At 35.3% G+C, this 19054-nt stretch overlaps 1 protein-coding gene across 1 annotated transcript in view; it reads right to left on the bottom strand.

Moving 5' to 3' along the window:
• The window catches only part of MYO9A (myosin IXA), a 401408-nt gene that overhangs the window by 53866 nt on the left and 328488 nt on the right, over positions 1–19054 (bottom strand). Inside the window, exons 29-32 of the mRNA XM_077123892.1 lie at positions 12975–13198; positions 12346–12462; positions 10396–10584; positions 9077–9124 (exon numbers count right to left, since the gene is read on the bottom strand). Of these exons, the coding sequence (XP_076980007.1) occupies positions 9077–9124; positions 10396–10584; positions 12346–12462; positions 12975–13198 (578 nt within the window). The remainder of the gene's footprint in view (positions 1–9076; positions 9125–10395; positions 10585–12345; positions 12463–12974; positions 13199–19054) is intronic.

Genomic DNA, 19054 nt, shown 5'->3' with positions numbered 1-19054 from the left:
ATCCTTTCTCATTCTTTTGCATAGGGATATCCAGTCCTCTAAACACTATTTATTGAAGAGGCTGGTCTGCCCTAAGTGGTATGGCTTGAGTGCCTTATTGCAGATCAGTTGTCCAGAGATGAGACAGAGGGTCTATTTGTGAACACTCAGTTTGATTCCATTGGTCAGAATTTCTGTCTTTATCCCAGTACCATGCTGTTTTGACCACTATAGCTTCATAATATGCTTTCCAGTCAGGTAGTATGAGACCCCCACTTCATTATTTTTCAAAGATATTTGAAACTCAGGGCACCCTGCCCTTCCAAATAAATTTGGTTATGGGTTTTTCTATTTCTGTAAAGTAAGCTTTTGGGACTTTAATTGGTATTGCATTGAATCTATCAATCAATTTAGATAGAACTGACATCTTAACTACATTTAGTCTTAGAATCCATGAACATAGTACGCCCTCCCATTTTTTTTTTTTTTTTTTTTTTTACATCTTCCATGATTTCTTTTAGCAATGCCTTCTAGTTTTCTGTGTATAGGTCTTTTGTATCCTGAAATTTATTCCTAAATATTCGATTCTCTTGGTTGTTATCACAAATGGAATTTTTTTCTTGGTTTCCTCCTCAGATTGCTAATTATTAGTAGAAGAAACACTACCAATTTATGAGTATTGATCTTGTACCCTGCCACTTTGCTATACTCATTTATTAGCTCTAGTAGCTTTGCTGTAAACTTTTCGGGATTTTCAACATATAGTGTGTCACCTGCAAACAGTGAGAGTTTTACTTCTTCCTTTCCTATTTGGATGGCTTTTATTTCTCTTTTGTGTCTAGTTATTCTGGCTAGAACTTTCAGCACAATGCTGAATAACAGTGGTGACACTGGGCATCCTTGTCTTGCACCTGATCTTTGAGGGACAGCTTTCAGTCTTTCCCCATTGAGGATGATGTTAGCTGTGGATTTTTCATATATTCCCTTTATCATGTTGAGAACTGTTCTAGTTTACTAGCTGCCAGAATGCAACACACCAGAGACAGATTGGCTTTTAAAAAAAGGGGATTTACTTTGTTAGTTCTTCAGAGGAAAGGTAGCTAACTTTCCACTGAGGCTCTTTCTTATGTGGAAGGCACAGGATGGTCTTTGCTGGTCTTCTCTCCAGGCCCCTGGGTTCCAACAACTTTCCCTGGGGTGACTTCTTTCTCCATCTCCAAAGGCTGGGGCTGAGCTGCAAGTGCTGAGATGAGGAATGCCGAGCTGCTTAGCTGGGCTACATTGCGATCTCTCATTGAAGCACCAGCCAATTAAGTCAAACGTCACTCATTGCAGCAGACATGCCTCCTAGCCGACTGCAGATGTAATTAGCAACAGACGAGGTTCACGTACCGTTGGTTCATGTCCGCAGTAACAAGACTAGGTACACTCACATGGCCAAGCTGACAACTGAATCTAACTAACACAAGGATGTTCCCTTCTATTCCTATCCTTTGAAGTGTTTCATCAAGAAAGGATGCTGAATTTTGTCAAATGACTTTTGTGCATCAATTGAGATGATTACGTTGTTTTTCCGTTTTGACTTACTGATATGGTGTACTACATTAATTGATTTTCTTACATTGAACCAGGCTTGCATACCTGGAATAAATCTCATCTGGTCGTGATGTATAATTCTTTTAATGTGCAGTTGGATTTGATTTGCAGGTATTTTGTTGAGGATTTCTGCATGTACATTCACTAAAGAGACTGATCTATAATTTTCTTTTCTTGTAGTATCTTTGTGTGGCTTTGGTATTAGGGTGCAGTTGGCTTCATAGAATGAGTTAGGTAGCTTCCCCTCCTCTTCAATTTTTTTTTGAAGAGTTTGAGCAGGATTGGTACTAATTCTTTCTTGAATGCTTGGTAGAATTCACATGTGAAGTCATCTGGCCCTGGACTTTTCTTCTCTGGGAGCTTCCTGATGACTGATTCAATCTCTTGTGATTGGTCTGTTGAGGTCGTATATTTCTTCTCAAGTCAATGTTGGTTGTTCACGCCTCTCTAGGAAGTTGTCCATTTCATCTATGTTGTCTAGTTTATTCACATATAGTTGCTCATAGCATCCTCTCATTACTTCCTTTATTTCAGTGGTTATATCCCCTCTTACATTTTTAATTTTACTTATTTGCATCCTTTCTCTCCTTTTTCTGTCAGTCTAGCTAGGGGTCCACCAATCCTATTGATTTTCTCAAAGAACCAACTTGTGGTTTTGTTTTCATGTTCTCAATATCATTTATTTCTATTCTGATCTTCATAATTTGTTTCCTTTACTTTGCTTTGGGACTCTTTAGTTCTTCCAAGTGAACAGTTAATTTCTCCATTTTTGCTCTTTCTTCTCTTTTAATATACGCATTTAAGGCAATACATTTTCCTCTCAGCACTACCTTTAATGCACCCCATAAATTTTGATATGCTGTGTTTTCATTTGTCTTGAAATATTCACTGCTTTTTCTTCTAATTTTTTTCTTGACTCACTGGTTAAGACTGTGTTGTTTAGTCTCCATATATTTGTGAATTTTCTGGCCCTCTGTTATTGATTTGCAACTTCAGTCCATTATGATACAAGATAGTGTTTTGTATAATTCCAATCTTTTAAAATTCATTGAAACTTGCTTTGTGACCCAACATATGGTCTATCCTTGAGAATGATCCATGAGCACATGAGAAAAATGTGTGTCCTGCTGTTGTGGGGTGTAATATTCTGTAAATATCTGTTAAATCTAGTTCATTTACTATATTTTCAAAATCTCTGTTTCCTTATTGATCCTCCATCTAGGTGTTCTATCCATTGATGAGAGCAGGGAACTGAAGCCTTCAACTCTTATGGTACAGGTGTCTATTTCTCTACTTAGTATTGTCAGTGTTTGTCAGTGGAGTACTCTGGCTTTGGGTAAAAATATTTATAATTTTTATGTCTTTTGGTTGAACTGTTCCTCTTATTAATACATAGTATCCTTTGTGTCTTATAATTGTAGAACTTAAATCTTAACAATTTTAGTCTCCCAATACAAGAGTATGGAATGCCCGTCTATCTAGTTAGGTCTTTGAATTCTTTTAATAATATTTTGTAGTTTTCTGCGTACAAATCCTTCATATCCAGGGTCAGATTTATTTCTAGATACTGGATTCTTTTAGTTGTTATTTTAAGTGGATTCTTTCCCTTGATTTCTTCCTCATATTGTTCACTACTAACATATACAAATATTACTGATTTTGGGGTGTTGATCTTGTGCGACAGTTAAGTTTTTGTGTCAACTTGGCCAGGAAATGTTGCCCAGTTGTCTGGTCAAGCAAGCACTGGCCTAGCTGTCATTGTGAGGACATTTCATGGACTTAAATCATCAGTAAGTTGATGGTATCTATGAATGATTACATCTACAATCAACTAAGGATAGTGTCTTCAGCAATGAGAGCCATTTAATCCAATTAGTTAAAGGCTTTAAATGAGAAGTCAGGAGAGACACTCTCTCCACTTCATCAGATCTTCTGGAGAATTCACTGAAGACCTTCACTGGAGTTGCCAACTTGTGGCCTGTCATATGGAATTTGGAATCATGCATCCCCACAGTTGCATGAGACGCTTCTATAAAATTTCAAATTTATAGATATCATCTGTTAGTTCTGTTTCCTTAGAGAACCCTGACTAATACAATCTTGTATCACACAATATGCTGAATTTGTTTATTAGTTTTAGTGGCTTTACATGGATTTTCCAGGATTTTCTCTCCATAGGATTGTTTTAGTTTTCTGTCTGTCAAAGAAAATACAATGCAATGGGTTGGCTTAAACAGTGGAAATGTGTTAGTTCATGGTTTTGAGGCTAGGAGATATCAAATCAAGCCCTTATCAAGGCAATGCTTTTTTCCATAAGACTGGTTATTCGGGGCTAGCTGATGGTTATCCTTGGACGAAAGCAATGCACAAAGCAGCTTCCCAGTGACTTTCAGATTCTGGCTTTTCCCTCTGCAGTTTTCTCCTTATCTGTATAAATCACATTCTGCTTATACAGAACTCCAGTAATAGGATTAAGACCCATCCTGACTGAGTTGGGCCAAACCTTAAAAGAAGTAACCTCATCAATAAATCCTACTTACAGTGGGTTCACACATACAGGAATGAATTACATTTAAGAACATATTTTTCTGGGGCACCTACCTCCAAACCACCATGAAGATCACATCATCAGCAAATAGGGAAAACTTCACTTCTTCCTTTCCAATTTGGATACCTTTTATTTCTTTCTCTTACCTAATTGCTCTACTTAGGATTTCCAGTGCAATGCTGAACAACAGTCATGACACTGGACATTCTCTTCTTGTTCCAGTTTCAGAGGGAAAGCTTTCAATCCTTCACCATCGAATATGATGTTAGTGGGTGTCATGGTCAGGTTCATGCGTCAACTTGGCCAAGTGGTGGTACCTGCTTGTCTTGTTGGGCAAGTGCTGGCCTGTCTGTTGCAATGAGGACATTTCATAGAATTTAATCATGACCATGTCAGCTGCATCCACAGCTGATTCCATTTGTAATCAGCCAAGGGGCGTGTCTTCTGCAATGAGTGATGCTTAATCTAATCACTGGAAGCCTTTTAAGGAGGATTCAGAAGAGACAGGCTCTCTTCCTGCTTCAGCTGGCAAGCCTCTCCTGTGGAGTTCATCCAGACCCTCCATCAGAATCATCGGCTCCACAGCCTGCCTAGTGGATTTTGGACTCTGCGTTCCCACGGTCATGTGAGATACTTTTTTTGCGAGTGTTCCCTGTTGATTCTGTTTCTCTAGAGAACCCTAATTAATAAAGTGGGTATTCTTCTTATATGGTCTTTATCATGTTGAGGAAGTTTCCGTCAATTCCTAGTTATAAAAGTGTTTTATCAAGAAGGGGTGCTGAATTTTGTCAAATGCCTTTATGCTCAAGAAGGCTACTGGGTTTTGTCAGATGCCTTTATTGCATCCACAGATAAGGTCATATGTTGTTTTTTCCTTCATTCTGTTAATTCTTCATTCTACATTAACAGAATGCATTAATTGATTTTCTTATATTGAATCACCCTTGATTCCTGGGATATATCCCACTTGATCATGGTGTATATTTCTTTTAATATGCTGTTGGATTCAGACTGTTAGTATTTTAGTGAGAATTTCTGCACCTATATTCATAAGGGATATTGTTCCGCAATTTTCTTTTCTTGGGGTATCTTTATCTGATTTTAATATGAGATTGATATTAGCCTCATAGAGTGAGCTAGGTAGTATTCCTCCTCTTCATTTTTTTGGAAGAGTCTGAACAGGATTGCTGTTAATTCTTCTTGGAATGTTGGTAAAATTTCCCTGAGAAACAATCTGGTCCTAGGCCTTAATTTGTTGGGAAGTTTTTGATGACTGATTCAATCTCTTTAGTAGATATTGGTTTGCTGAGATCTATTTCTTGTTTAATTAAGTGTAGGTAGTTTCTAGGAATTTGTGTATTTCATCCAGGCTATTTAATTTGTTGATGAACAGTTGTTCATAATATCTTCTTGTGGTCCTTATTATTCTCATGGGGTCAGTGGTACTGCTCCCCCTTCCATTTCTCCTTCAATATATTTGTGTCTTCTCTCTTTTTTTGACAATCTAGCTAAAGTTTCGCCAATTTTAGTGACCTTTTCAAAGAACCAACTTTTGATTTTGTTGATTCTGTTTTTTATGCTCTATATCATATGTTTTAATCTTTATTTTTTCCTTACCTCTGCTTGCTTTGGGTTTAGTTTGCGCTTATTATCCTAGGTCCTACAGTTTTGAGGTTAGGTCTCTGAGTTGAGATCTTTCTTCTTTTCTAAAGTAAGCATTTAGAGCTCTAAATTTCCCTCTCACTACTGCCTTTCTGCATTTTATTTTTTGGTATATTGTACTTTCATTTTTATTTGCCTCTAAATATGTCTTAATTTCCCTTGTGATTTCTTCTTTGACCCATTGTTTATTTGAGAGACTGTTGTTTCATTTCCATCTGTTTGCGAATTTTCCATTTCTCCCTCTGTTGTTGATTTCTAGCTTCACTCCACTGTGGTCAGATAAGACACATGGTATGGTTTTTTTTTTTTTTTACATTGTTTTGAGTTAATTGAGATTATTTTGTGACCTAACATTATGGCTAATCCTGGAGAATGATTCATATGCACTAGAAAAGAACGTAAATACTGCTAATGTTGGTTGAAGTGTTTCATATATGTTGTTTCATTTTAATTTGACTGCTAACGAGAACGAAGATTCTTTTTTAAATGCAATTTTATTAAAACTTCACATACTATATCATCATCATCCAACGTATAAATTCAATGATTCAGTGTCATCATATGCGCATTCATCATCATAATCAATTTTTGAACATTTTTATTACTCGAAAACAATAAAAATTATAAAATTAAAAACTAAAGTAAAAAAGAAAACCCCAAATTTCCTATACCCCTTAGTCCCCTTTTATTGATTGTCTTTATTTCCTTTCTCATCTGTTCATACACTGGATGAAAGGAGTGTCAGTCACAAGGTTTTCACAAACACACGGTCACACTATAAAAGCTATATAGTCATATACTCCTCTTCAAGAATCAAGCTACTGGATTCCAGCAGTGGTTTCAGGCATTTCCCTCCAGCTACTCCAATACACCAAAAACTGAAAAGGGATATTTATATATTCAATAAGAATAACCTCCAGAATGACTTCTTGACTATATTTGAAATCTCTCAGCCACTGAAACTGTTTTATTTCTCTTTCTCCTTTTGGTCAAGAAGGATTTCACAATCTCATGATGCAAAGGCCAGGCTCATCCCAGGACTCAGGTCCCACATTCCCCAGATTTATAACCCACAGTGGGGTGGACGCTGAGTTCACCTGCAGAGTTGGCTTAGAGAGAGAGAGAGAGGCTCTATCTGAGCAACAGGAGAGGTTCTCTGGGTAGGACTCTTAGGTATAATTATAAGTAATCTTAGCTTACCCTTAGCAGGAATAAATTTCATACAGGCAAACCCCAAGATTGAGGGCTTGGCCTATTAAATTGGTAGTCCTGAATGCTTGTGAGAGTATCAGGCCTTCCCCAGGTAGGGATGTTTATTATTTTCACATTTTCCTCAAGGGGACTTTGCAAATATTTTTTATCTTCTGCCCAGATTAGTCTGGGATATATCAGGGCATTGTTTGTGTATTTCTTGACATTTCTTTCTGTGAACAGCACTTAATCACAGTCCTTGAAATAAAAAACAGTTGTTGAAAGAACAAACTGCTTATTGATTTTCTTTGCTCATTTTTATTAGGGTGTTATTTGCCTTATTGACTTGAAAAGGCTACTCTTATAAAGCTTAAAGCATACAAAGTGCTAAACAGTAGCTGTTAATAACAGGTCTTCTACCTTTCCCACCATTCTTTTTGTCCACAATCTCATTTAATCTTCACTAAAATATTAAGTGGTGGTGGCATTATTTCCATTTCATAGATGAGGAAATTAAGGACTCAGACATTAAGTTGTCTAAAATTTCTCAATTGGAAAAGTCTACTTTGAAGAACCAAATCAAGAGAGGCTAAAGGGTTAAAAACAAAAACAAAACTATTTTTAGGATATTGGACCTGTGAAAAGAAGAACCTTTTTAACAAGCCGATAATCTACAAAACAGACTCAAATCATGCTTCTAGCAAAGATAGTGGAAAAGTTATAAGCAATGATCTAAAAGTCTCAAAATTGTGCTTCAGTAAGAGTGGATGATTTATAATATAGAATTATTTGTAGGTTAGACAGTAAAATTCCTACTAGAATGTGCCATTGGTAGGGGTAGAGCCAGGTTTTGTAGGCCCTCATGCTTAATATTTATAGGGGAAATAAGCAGAGGGGGGGAAATGGAAGAGACAGAAGAAGAAGTGGTGGCAGCAAATGTAGCTGAAGCAGAGGGAATGAGGGGAAAAACGGGAGGAAATAAGTTTGGACAGTAAGTCAACTCAAGCAAGCCTTGCAGGCATGGTAAAAGCATTAGGTTTTATTTCAAGTCAGAAGGGAAATCACTAGAAGGTTCTCAGTGGAGGAGAGACCTGATTTTTATTTTCAAAAGGTTGTAATGGCTACTGTGCAGAGAATTGTAAGGGGAGAAGAGTATAAGAAAACAAATTGATTATGAGACTATACATGGTATACTGCACAACTGTGACAGCAGTGAACATAGTGTGAAATGGCCACATATAGGTAATATTCTGAAGGTAAAAAGTCTTGACAAATTCCCTACCTACTTTTCCAACCTTACCCCTGCTCCTCTCCCACCCCACCCCTCCACCCCCACACACATATACAGACACTCAACGCTTGAGCCAATCAAAGATACTGGCTCAATATGCCAGTTTTTCACTTACGTGCTTTGGACCTACTCTTTCCCACTGCCTAGATGCTAACTATATATTTATAAACTACTACTTTTTAAGAACCAGCAAAGATATATTTTTTCTGTGAAGCATTCCTTCATTCTCTCTTCCATATTTCAACAGCACTTTGTACTATTTCTATTGTAATATTTACCACATTTTACAGAAATAATTCTTAAATGCCTGTCTCCACAAGCAGATTATGAGCTCCTCTAGGGTTTAATGCATCCTTGTAACTACATAAAACATGCAACAGAGATATAAACAATAAAACTGATGAAAACTTAAACATTGGTAGAATTTGCTCAAATACCTTGGGAAATGTTCTTTGGAATCAGAAGTAGACATATTTAAAAAATTCTACTTAGCTTCCATTTCCTTTGTTAGGGAGAGAAAATTCTTTAAAAGCCCCTATCCAGTTCTGAAAAGAGATCACATTTGCAACTTTCATGAGTAATTATTTTCAGTTTCCTGCCATTTTAGGAAGCCACCACTTAAAACAAGTCAACTCAAGGAATTCAAGACACATTAGTATTCTAAACTTTTGTAAACACAAAAATAATTACTCCCTAGGTACCTGATAGACTTACCAGTTCCTTAAACATATCCACAGAGACACTGTATGATATACTTCAGATGACTAATAGAAAATTACTTTTTAATAACAGAAGAGATTATAACTTACCAAATCAGTTTCTTTTTTCCTCCTTTTCTTTCTTTCCATTTTTGGCACCTGACAGGTGATAGGGGAGAAAAACAGAAAATATGATATAATAAAGACTAATATACTTTCTTACTTCTTGGAAAATGCTGAGATTTTACTCAAAAAGTAGTAGAGTAAGTAGCTTCTTATTCTTCAAGAGGAATTTTGTAGTGCTAAAAAGGCAAATGTGAGAAAATTTTAAGTCTGATAAAATGTAGTGCTAATAAATGCTACAGAATAGAGAACACTTACAGATTATGCTTTTCTTAAACCTCAGCTCTGTCCAGAAGCATGTTATATTAATTGAAATGATTATTTTATTTTATTCATTAATTTAAATGATTTTTTATTTTTAAAATTTGCACTTTCCCCATTTTGGCCCTAGAAAGCTCTTTCTCCCTGAGCTAAATTTAAAAAAGGTATCATTTGGGAAATGGAAGAGCACTTTCACATATGACATAATAGACTTTGCATATGACATAGAACAATCCAAACCTAATCTTTTAAAATTATAGTTCACTGTAATATTTTTCTCAAATGCAGTTTAAATCTACTAAGCATCTTCTTCTAAACACCTTTAACTTAGATACAAAACAGAAAAACTTTCAGGATTTATTTAAAACACGACTTAAAAAATTATTTAAAATGGCTTGCAAATCTAAACACATATAAACTAAATAACTAAAAATAAAATGGAACTAATCAGATTAGGGAATTGACGGTATTTCAGATGGTTACAAATACCGAATTATTTTAGCAATATAATTGGAAACACAACTGATAATTTTGTCTAAGCCTGCTCTTTCTTCTGTAATATGGCTTTCATAATATTATTTCATAGGGCTGAAACAAGAACTAAATACAACTAAAAACACCTAGTATAATTCTTGAGGCATAATAAGCACTCAATGTTATACAGATCTGCAAAAAGGCACATTTTCCTAAAATCTAATTCAAGGGGAAATACAATATGTGAATTCTTATACAAAGACTATCAGATGACATGATGAAGCACAACTTTAACCACTGTTTTTCAAAAGTAAATTCATGTACTCATCTCTACAACGTATTTTAATTCAGTGAAGAATGTATTCAGTGAAGAATGTATTCATTGAAGAGAGTTTAAATAATATGGTCTGATAAATGCACAAGAGATAGAGAATGGAGTTTGGAGGATCTAAAAATTAGGGCTAAGTTATATGCTCACTGTAATATTTTTCTCAAATACCAAGTGTGGCAAAAAGATTCTTTAAAGAATCCATAATTGAATCCTTTTACAAATCAAAATATATCACATTTACCTTTGTGGCTAGGCAATCTGAAGTCTTGAATTCATTCATATATTCATCTAAAAACACTTTAAAAGTGTTAACCCAAACTCTGACTGGAGACTCACTCCAATCACGCTGCTCAAGCCTCATGGTCTTTTCAAGAATCTGTTCAAATAATGCGTAGAGGTCTTTATAGCGTATGCTTTTCCCATCATCCACCTAATAACCAATAAGAGAAGAAATGTAAGCTCTGATGAAAAAATAATCTTTAAATACAAAAGAATGACTCAACTTACATTGGGTAGTGTTTATAATAAAGGTTAGGATTCTGATATACTTTCTAATGAGCTCTTTTAACTGTTTTACATTTGAAGTCTGATTTGTTGGATATTAGCATGGCTACTCCTACTCTTTTCTGATTGTTATTTGCATGAAATATCTTTTCCCAACCTTTGACTTTCAACGTATGTTTACCCTTGGGTCTAAGATGCATTTCCTGTAGACAGCATATAGGCAGGTCCTGCTTTTTAATCCATTCTGAGAGTCTGTGTCTTTTCATTGGGGAGTTTAATCTGTTAACATTTAGTGTTATTACTGTATGGGCAGTACTTTCTTCTACCATTTTGCCTTTGGATTTTATATATCATATCTAATTTTTCTTCTTTTTACCTTTACTGATAGTCTTCATTTCTACACTCTTCTCCACTCTTCTCTCTCCTGTCTTTTCCTATCTGTTTCTAGTGCTCCCTTTGGTATTTCTTGTAGAGCTGGTCTCTTGGTCACAAATTCTCTCAGTGGTTTTTTTCTGAAAATGTTTTAATTTCCCCCTCATTTTTGAAGGACAATGTTGCTGGATATAGAATTCTTGGTTGGCAGTTTTTTTCTTTTAGTAACTTAAATATATCATCCCACTGTCTTCTCGCCTCCAGCTTAAACTTTTTGATCAAGAATTAAAAACCACACTTGGGAGGGCCAAGGTGGCTCAGCAGGCAGAGTTCTTGCCAGCCATGTTGGAGACCCGGGCTTGATTCCCGGTGCCTGCCCATGCAAAATAAATAAATAGATAGATAGATAGATAGATAGATAAATAAATAAATAAATAAATAAATACCACTCTTAAGCTTTGTTTCATAATGTTGACTTGTCCTATTGATTCAAAGTATACTGGGGCATCCTACAACCTTGAGTCCCTAGGCAGGAAATACAGCTAAGAAGCAGAGAAAGAGAAGAGAATGATAAGTAGATGGGCTGAATTAGAAAAGTTTGGCCAATCTTGTCCCTCTCCAATCCTGGTCACTTACTACAAGTGGATTACCCTTTATATTATAGTCCTTTTTCCTTTCTCAGACTGTTTCTATTTTTAAAAGGCAAAAAAATGTGAGAAAGAAAATAGTAGAGATATCGAAGGTTTTCTTGATTTCTCTTTTCCTAATGAACTGAACAAAGAAATACCAATTAAACATAAATATTTTACAGACTATAATTCAGATACTAATAATAATTCTATATAAGGAAAAACATTAATTATCATGTAGTTTAGTAACCCAAATTAAAAAGTATGAAACCATAAAGTAAATATGAAAGTGATATAAATGGATATATAGAAATCAGTGAATATGAATTGTCCCAACTCCTTAAAGAAAACATACAGTAACTTCCATGTATGAGAATTAGAAACTATAGCTTTGAACAGAGGTAAAAGGATTATGAGATGTCAAAATGGTAGAGAGCCAGCGGGTGAAACAGAAGTATATATACCCAGATTATCTGTACTTGGTATCTTAACATGAAAAAAAGTAATCAAGAAAATTCAAGGAAGCAATCTGAGGTCAGTTAGTTTACTTTGCTCTACCTATTCCTAAAAAACAGAAGGAATTTGAGAAATCTCTAGTTGAACATGGCCTCTATACTATTTTCTCAGCACTGCCAATTTTTTCATATATTGAACTATGGAATATACCCTAATAGAGTTAAACTTACTGCCAAGGCTGATGAATAAAAGCTGAAGATATTCTGCCGAAATTCTTTCAGGGCTTTTTTAAACACAACATCCACAAGTGTATCTTTCTTGCTGTCTTCATTATCCAGGTCATTGATCTGTGACCACAGAAAAAACTTTTGGTAAACAATTAATTAATTGAAGAGAGGGGAATACAAGAGTGAACATATATTGCCTCTTTAATGATTGTCCTGAAAATGTAAGCCCACTGGCTATTATGTGTCAGGACAAAGTATGACTAGATGGCCAAACTTTTATTACTACCAGATGATTTCTAGGTCCCTTCTCACACAATATTCTATGATTCTATTTTATGGTTTACCAGAAAGACAACCCAAGTGTACAGTGACAAGCCTTGCCTTCACATAAGGGATACAAAGGGGCAGTTATAGTAAAATGGAAGTCGATAACTAAGGCCTAAAATCTTAAATCATATGTTCTTAGTCTGACCAATGGATACTCTTATTTTATTTGCACTTTTCTCGTAAATAACACACCATCTAATTTATCGAAGCATGTAGCCTTGATATCTAAAGGGCAAATCCTGATATATGCAAACATTCCACATACAAAGATGCTGAGAAGGATGAACTCAGTAAGCAAAGTTTACCTTCTTCAGAAGAAACTCATCCATGCTTTTCAAGTCACTGGCACTTGCTATAATTTGGATAGAGTCATTTTGCCAATGCATAGACTCCAAAGCCACATTGCTTATCTTCACATTTCGCTTGCGCTTTGCCTTTGGAGAAGGCTCCTTATTCTCTTTGAATTCTTTTCGGCAACTACCAGGCAGTTCTGGGCTCAAAGGAGGTGTTGGGTGATGCTGAACTAATTCTATAATTCAAAATAGGGTACCCAAAAAGACATATTAGGAACAATACTGATAATCACCACATTCTTCTTTTTAAGTTTCTTTAGTAAGCCACTGAAGGAAATATATACAAATATTTGAAAAGGAAAGTGATATTAATATTTGAGATCAGGCTGGTAAATGATAAATCCAGATTGTACATTTGTACAGAAAATGCATTACAGAATTATCACTTTTCAAGGGAAAATGCTCTCATATCTTCCAAGGAGCTGAGGTCTGACAATGAAAACATGGATAGAAGTGCCCTATAGAATTATTCCAGGATCCCAAAGAAGTAATAGAGAAGTGTTTGACCACATGAGCATGGTTAAATGCTAGCAGTTAACCCTGTCACAGCTTCACTATATATTTTTGAAAGAACATCCAGCTATACACAAGTCCAGTGAACCAGGGGAATTTTTTTATTCCAGTAAATACAAAGATAATATTTATTCATCAGAGTCTAAACCACTGATGTTTCAGTGAAAATATGTGGTAGTAGGCTTGCAACCTGTTATGTAGCCAGGTAACTCAACTGGATCATTTCTGCTTGAGCCTCTTGAGTACGTAGGGTTTTTTCACACATTTCACAACTAACTTTCTGGATTTTTCACAAAATTCATGGAATGAACTGGCACTGTACATAACTTTGAGAAGCACACTATCTTTTCCATGCAATTTTTTCCCAGATAATTATATTCCACGTATTGCAACACAATCCAGAAGTAGACTGGGTTTGCCACAGACCTATGTGCGACTTGAAGGGGATGATGGCCGCACTTGTTTCACATCTATGCTTGTTTCTCCCATATGTATACTCCTTCTCCTCTGTCCCATCATATAACCTAATTTTATCTAATAGCTAACCCTGATAATGAAGGAGAAAAGTAGCTTCTCTGAATGCTAAATACCACCAGGGACAGAAACTGAACAAATTAAATCTCAGTCAGATTATGGCACCAGAGAAAAGAATATAAAGATACAGGATATTTTACATTCAAATTAATATCAACTGATTTGAATACCATTCTATAACCTAGTATTTAAGTATGTGATCATTTCACTTAGCAAAATTAACATCTTTTTAAAATAAAATGTTACTAAATAAAATGGTTAAAATACTATTTCAGCATTAAAAAAAGGGCTACCAGGAAGCATGCCCAACCACATGCCGGGATCAACCACCCCAGTGTATGCCAGGACCAGCCACTAGGCATTTCTGGGCTGGGTATGGGCAGAGACAGCAGAATACAAAGCCCCACAGCCCAACATCGTATCAAGTGGGAGTCTGAGGGCCATCAGAACCATCAGGCCCATAAGCAGAGTCTCTGCTGAGCTGCACACTGCTCCTCCCCAGCCTCAGTGCTAGCGGATCTCAGGGTGCACAGAGACCAGGGACCCTGATGGGAATTTACATCTGGTCTCCACCCTGTGAAGCCGGCTGTCCAGGAGTGACAAACCTGAGGGGAAGAGGTGTCTCAAGAGAGTCATCTGCTGGAAAAAAGCATAAAGAACAGTCTGGCAAACTGCCTGTCTTCTACCTTTTAACAGACCTTCAAGTAGGAGAATTATTGACAAACCAAGTCCAAAAGGGTTTGTCCAGAACAAAAAAAAACATAAACAAAAAACTCAACCAAATACAAAGCCTTAGATGAGTGAAGGAAAATAATTTATAAAATAAGCTCAAGATATCTAATGCCATGAATACATTAGAAAATCATAAAGCATGTAAAGATTCAGACAGATATGGCCCAGCCAAATGACCAAATTAAAACACCAGTGGGGACACGGAATATGGAAGAACTAATCAAGTATGTTCATAACGACATAAATGATATCAAGAAGGCACTAGAAGAGCATAAAGAAGAATCAGAAAGAATAAATAGAAAAATAACACACCTCACAGAGATGAAAAGATACAGTAGACCAAGTTTAAAATATACTAGAAACACATAACAGCAGATTTGAAGAGGCAGAAGAAAGAATAAGCAAGCCAGAAGACAGGACAATCAAATTCAAGTGCATGAAAGAACAAATGGTAAGAAAGATGGAAAAAATGGAACTAGATTTTCAGGGAAATGATAGGCAACATGAAGGGCACAAATGTAAGAATCATCAGTGTCCCAGAAGGAGAAGAGAAGAGTAAAGGGCTAGGAAGTTCAGTTGAAGAAATAATGGAGGAAAACCTCTCATTGTTTATAAAAGATAAAAATATGCAATTAAAGAAGCTCGATGAATCACAAAAAGAATAACTCTAAATAGGCCAACTCCAAGATAACATACTAATGAGACTGTCAAATGTTGAAGAGAAGCAGAAAGTCTTGAAAGTAGCATGAGAAAAGCAATTCACTACATATAAGGGAAACCACATAAGACTCAGTTTGGACAACTCAAAAAGAACCACAGAGGCAAGAGGGCAGTGGTATGATATATTTAAGATCCTGAATGAGAAAGACTACCAGCCGAGAATTCTTTATCCAGTCAAGATGCCCTTCAAAATTGAGAGACATTAAAATCCTCTCAGATAAACAAAGGATGAGAGAATCTGTCAAAAAGAGACCTGTCCTACAAGAAATACTAAAGGGAGCTCTGTCAGCTGAAGAAAAAAGACAGGAGAGGAAAGTCTGGAGGAGGGCACAGAATTGAAGAGTATAAGTAAGGGCAAATTAAAGGATAAAAAGAGAGGGAAAAGAATATATTGATTTGACAAATAAAACTTAAAAGAAAAGATGGTAGATTTAAGAACTGCTTTTACAGTAATAACTTTCAATGTTAATGAATTAAACTCAATAATTAAAAGATACAGATCAGCAGAATGGATTTTAAAATATGATCCATCTATACGCTGCTTAAAAGAGACTCATCTTAGACCCAATAATACAAATAGACTGAAAGTTAAAGGATGGAAAAAGATGTTCTATGCAAGCTATAACCAAAAGAAAGCAGGAATAGCTGTACTAATATCAGATAAAACAGATTTTAAATGTAAATGTCATAAGAGACAACAGACATTACATACTACTTACTGAAAAGGGACAACTCACCAAAAAGAAATAATAATCATAAATGTTTATGCTCCCAGTCAAGGAGCTCCAAAGTACATTGGGCAAACATTGGCAAAACTGAAGAGAGCTATAGACGTTTCAAAAATAAGAGTAGGAGACACACACCACTCTGCTCTATAGACAGAACAACCAGAGGATCAACAAGGAAATAGAGAACTTAAACAACGGATCAATGAATTAGACCTAGATCATTATACCCCAAAACACCAAGATATACATTCTTCTCTAGTGCTCATGAAATGTTCTCTAGGCTAGATCATGTGATGGGACACAAAACAGGTCTTTATAAATTTAATAAGATTGATATTATCCATGGCACTTTCTCTGACCACAATGGACTGAAGCTGGAAATTAATAATCACCAAAGAACCAGAACTTACACAAATAGATGGAGATTAAACAATACACTCTTAAACATTATCAGTGGGTCAAAGAAGAAATTTCTAGGGAAATTGGTAAATACCTGGAAACAAAATAAAATGGGAATGTATCAGAACTTATGAGATGCAGCAATGGCAGTGCTGAGAGGGAAATTCATTGCCCTAAAAGCCTGCATTTAAAAAGAAGAATGAGCAAAAATCGAGGACTTCACTACTCACTGGAGGAACTAGAGAAAGAACATCAAACTAACCCCTAAGCAAACAGAAAAAGATAAACCGCGAAGACTAAAGAGGAAATAAATGAATTGGAGAACAAAAAAACAAGACAAACAAATAAAAAGATACAATAGAAAGAATCAACAAAACCAAAAGTTAGTTCTTTGAGAAAATCAATAAAATCAATGGACCCTGAACTAGGCTGACAAAAGGAAAAAAAAGAAAGGATGCAAATAAACAAAATCAGAAATGAAGCAGTCATTAGCATAGATCCTAAAGAAAATTTTAAAATCTTAAGAGGATACCATGAACAACATAAACCAAAAAAATAGGCAACTTAGATGAAATGGACAAATTCCTAAAAACACACAAACTACCTACACTGATTTGAGAAGAAATAGAGGCTCTCAACAAAGAAAAGCCCAGCCCAGATGGCTTCATAGGGGAATTTTATTAAACATTCCAGAAAGAGCTAACATAAATCCTGCTCAAACTCTTCTAAAAAATTGAGGAAAAAAGAACATTACCTAAATCATTTTATGAAGTTATAACATCACTCTAATACCAAAACCAGATAAAAATGTTACAAGAAAGGAAACTACACACCAATTTCCCTAATGAACATAGATGCAAAAATTCTCAACAATATACTAGCAAATCGAATCCAACAACACATTAACAGAATTATACAACCAAGTAGGGTTTATACCAGGAACGCAAGGGTTGTTCAATGTAAGAAAATAAACTGATGTAACACAGCACATTAACAAACATAAAGGACTCTGGCAAAGGTAAATTCAGAGGCTTAAAATGTAAAACAGGGGACACAGAAGCTAGAGACGGGGAACTGATTAGGTTGAACTTAAATGTAAGGGAATGAACAGAAATGATGGTAGTTCATTAATAGCGTTTTAAGTACAATTGCCATGTTGAAGGTCAACATGCATAGTGTCATATATCCCACTGATTAACTTTACAGTTATAAATAAGTTCTTGCATGAACTACTTCAAAGGCTTCATCTTGTACAAAGAGTCAATACTACTCTGTAGGTCACTCTCATGCAAGTTTAGGTAATTGTTGTGATATGCTTTGAAATGTATTGCCTTTTTTGTATATATGTTATTTTTCACAAAAAAGAAAAAATACATATTTCTTCTAGCCTCCAATGTTTTGGAGCAACTAGAAGGAAAAATCTGAAACAGTGGAATGGTAACCTATACCAAACTATGAAATCTGTTCTGTATTTACTTGTTGAAGTGCACTTTGAAAATCATTGCTTTTTCTTTGTATATATGTTATATTTAACAAAAAAAAATGTTTAAAAAATTAAAAGAGTTTATAGAATTTCTATGACAATGTATGGAAGAAACTATTGGGAATAGCCTTGAAGTGGCTCAATCGAGTTCTCTACTGCTGGAAAGAGTTTGTAGACTTTCTCTGTTTGTGCCTTTTTATTAGATTATGTATTTGTTGGTGTCAGGAGTCTAAACTTTGGAATGCTATTTAAAAATTTTTTAAATATTTAAATTATTTTCATCACCATAATGGAATTTACATATATTTTAATTGCGTCTACAAAAATATTTTAAATATAGCTTTGAATTCTTTCAGGATACTTGAATTATTAGTGAAAGATATCAAACACTTCACACTTAATGTCATAGTTCTTGGAAGCAGCATTATTGAAACACATTCATTTATTTTGACTGAATACAGCAACTTCAAATCAAATTCATTATTTACCCAAAGGAGTTAATACCTCCTAAGCATAAGAATACACTATCCCCAGCATCACTATCTATATTTAAAATGTAATTGGAAAAACATTATCAATTCCATATTTCAAAAAAATATTAAAGTAATGGCTTTCAGACTTTTCTGATACGACACACAGGAAGAAGTACATATCACATGGCAATCCAGCACCTACATAGGAATACACACATCTCCACAAAACTGAAGAAATTTTGCAAAATATTTAACTTAAAACAAATGATGCACTCTGATATTTCTAGTTTATTTTATTAGATTTTTTTAAAAAGAGCTGGTCATGACCACTAAATTGATTTTCTGATCCACTGATGGGTCACTAGTGGTTTATGATCTGCAGTTTCTCAACCCTGAAGAAGTGGACTCTGCAGTTCACAACATGCTGCTGTCTCCTATGAACTTCCTTAC

The sequence above is a fragment of the Tamandua tetradactyla genome, chromosome 12 (assembly GCF_023851605.1).
Source record: "Tamandua tetradactyla isolate mTamTet1 chromosome 12, mTamTet1.pri, whole genome shotgun sequence".
Lineage (NCBI taxonomy): Eukaryota > Metazoa > Chordata > Mammalia > Pilosa > Myrmecophagidae > Tamandua > Tamandua tetradactyla.
Note: the sequence above shows the minus strand (reverse complement) of the source record. Positions and strands in the feature narration are given on the sequence as shown.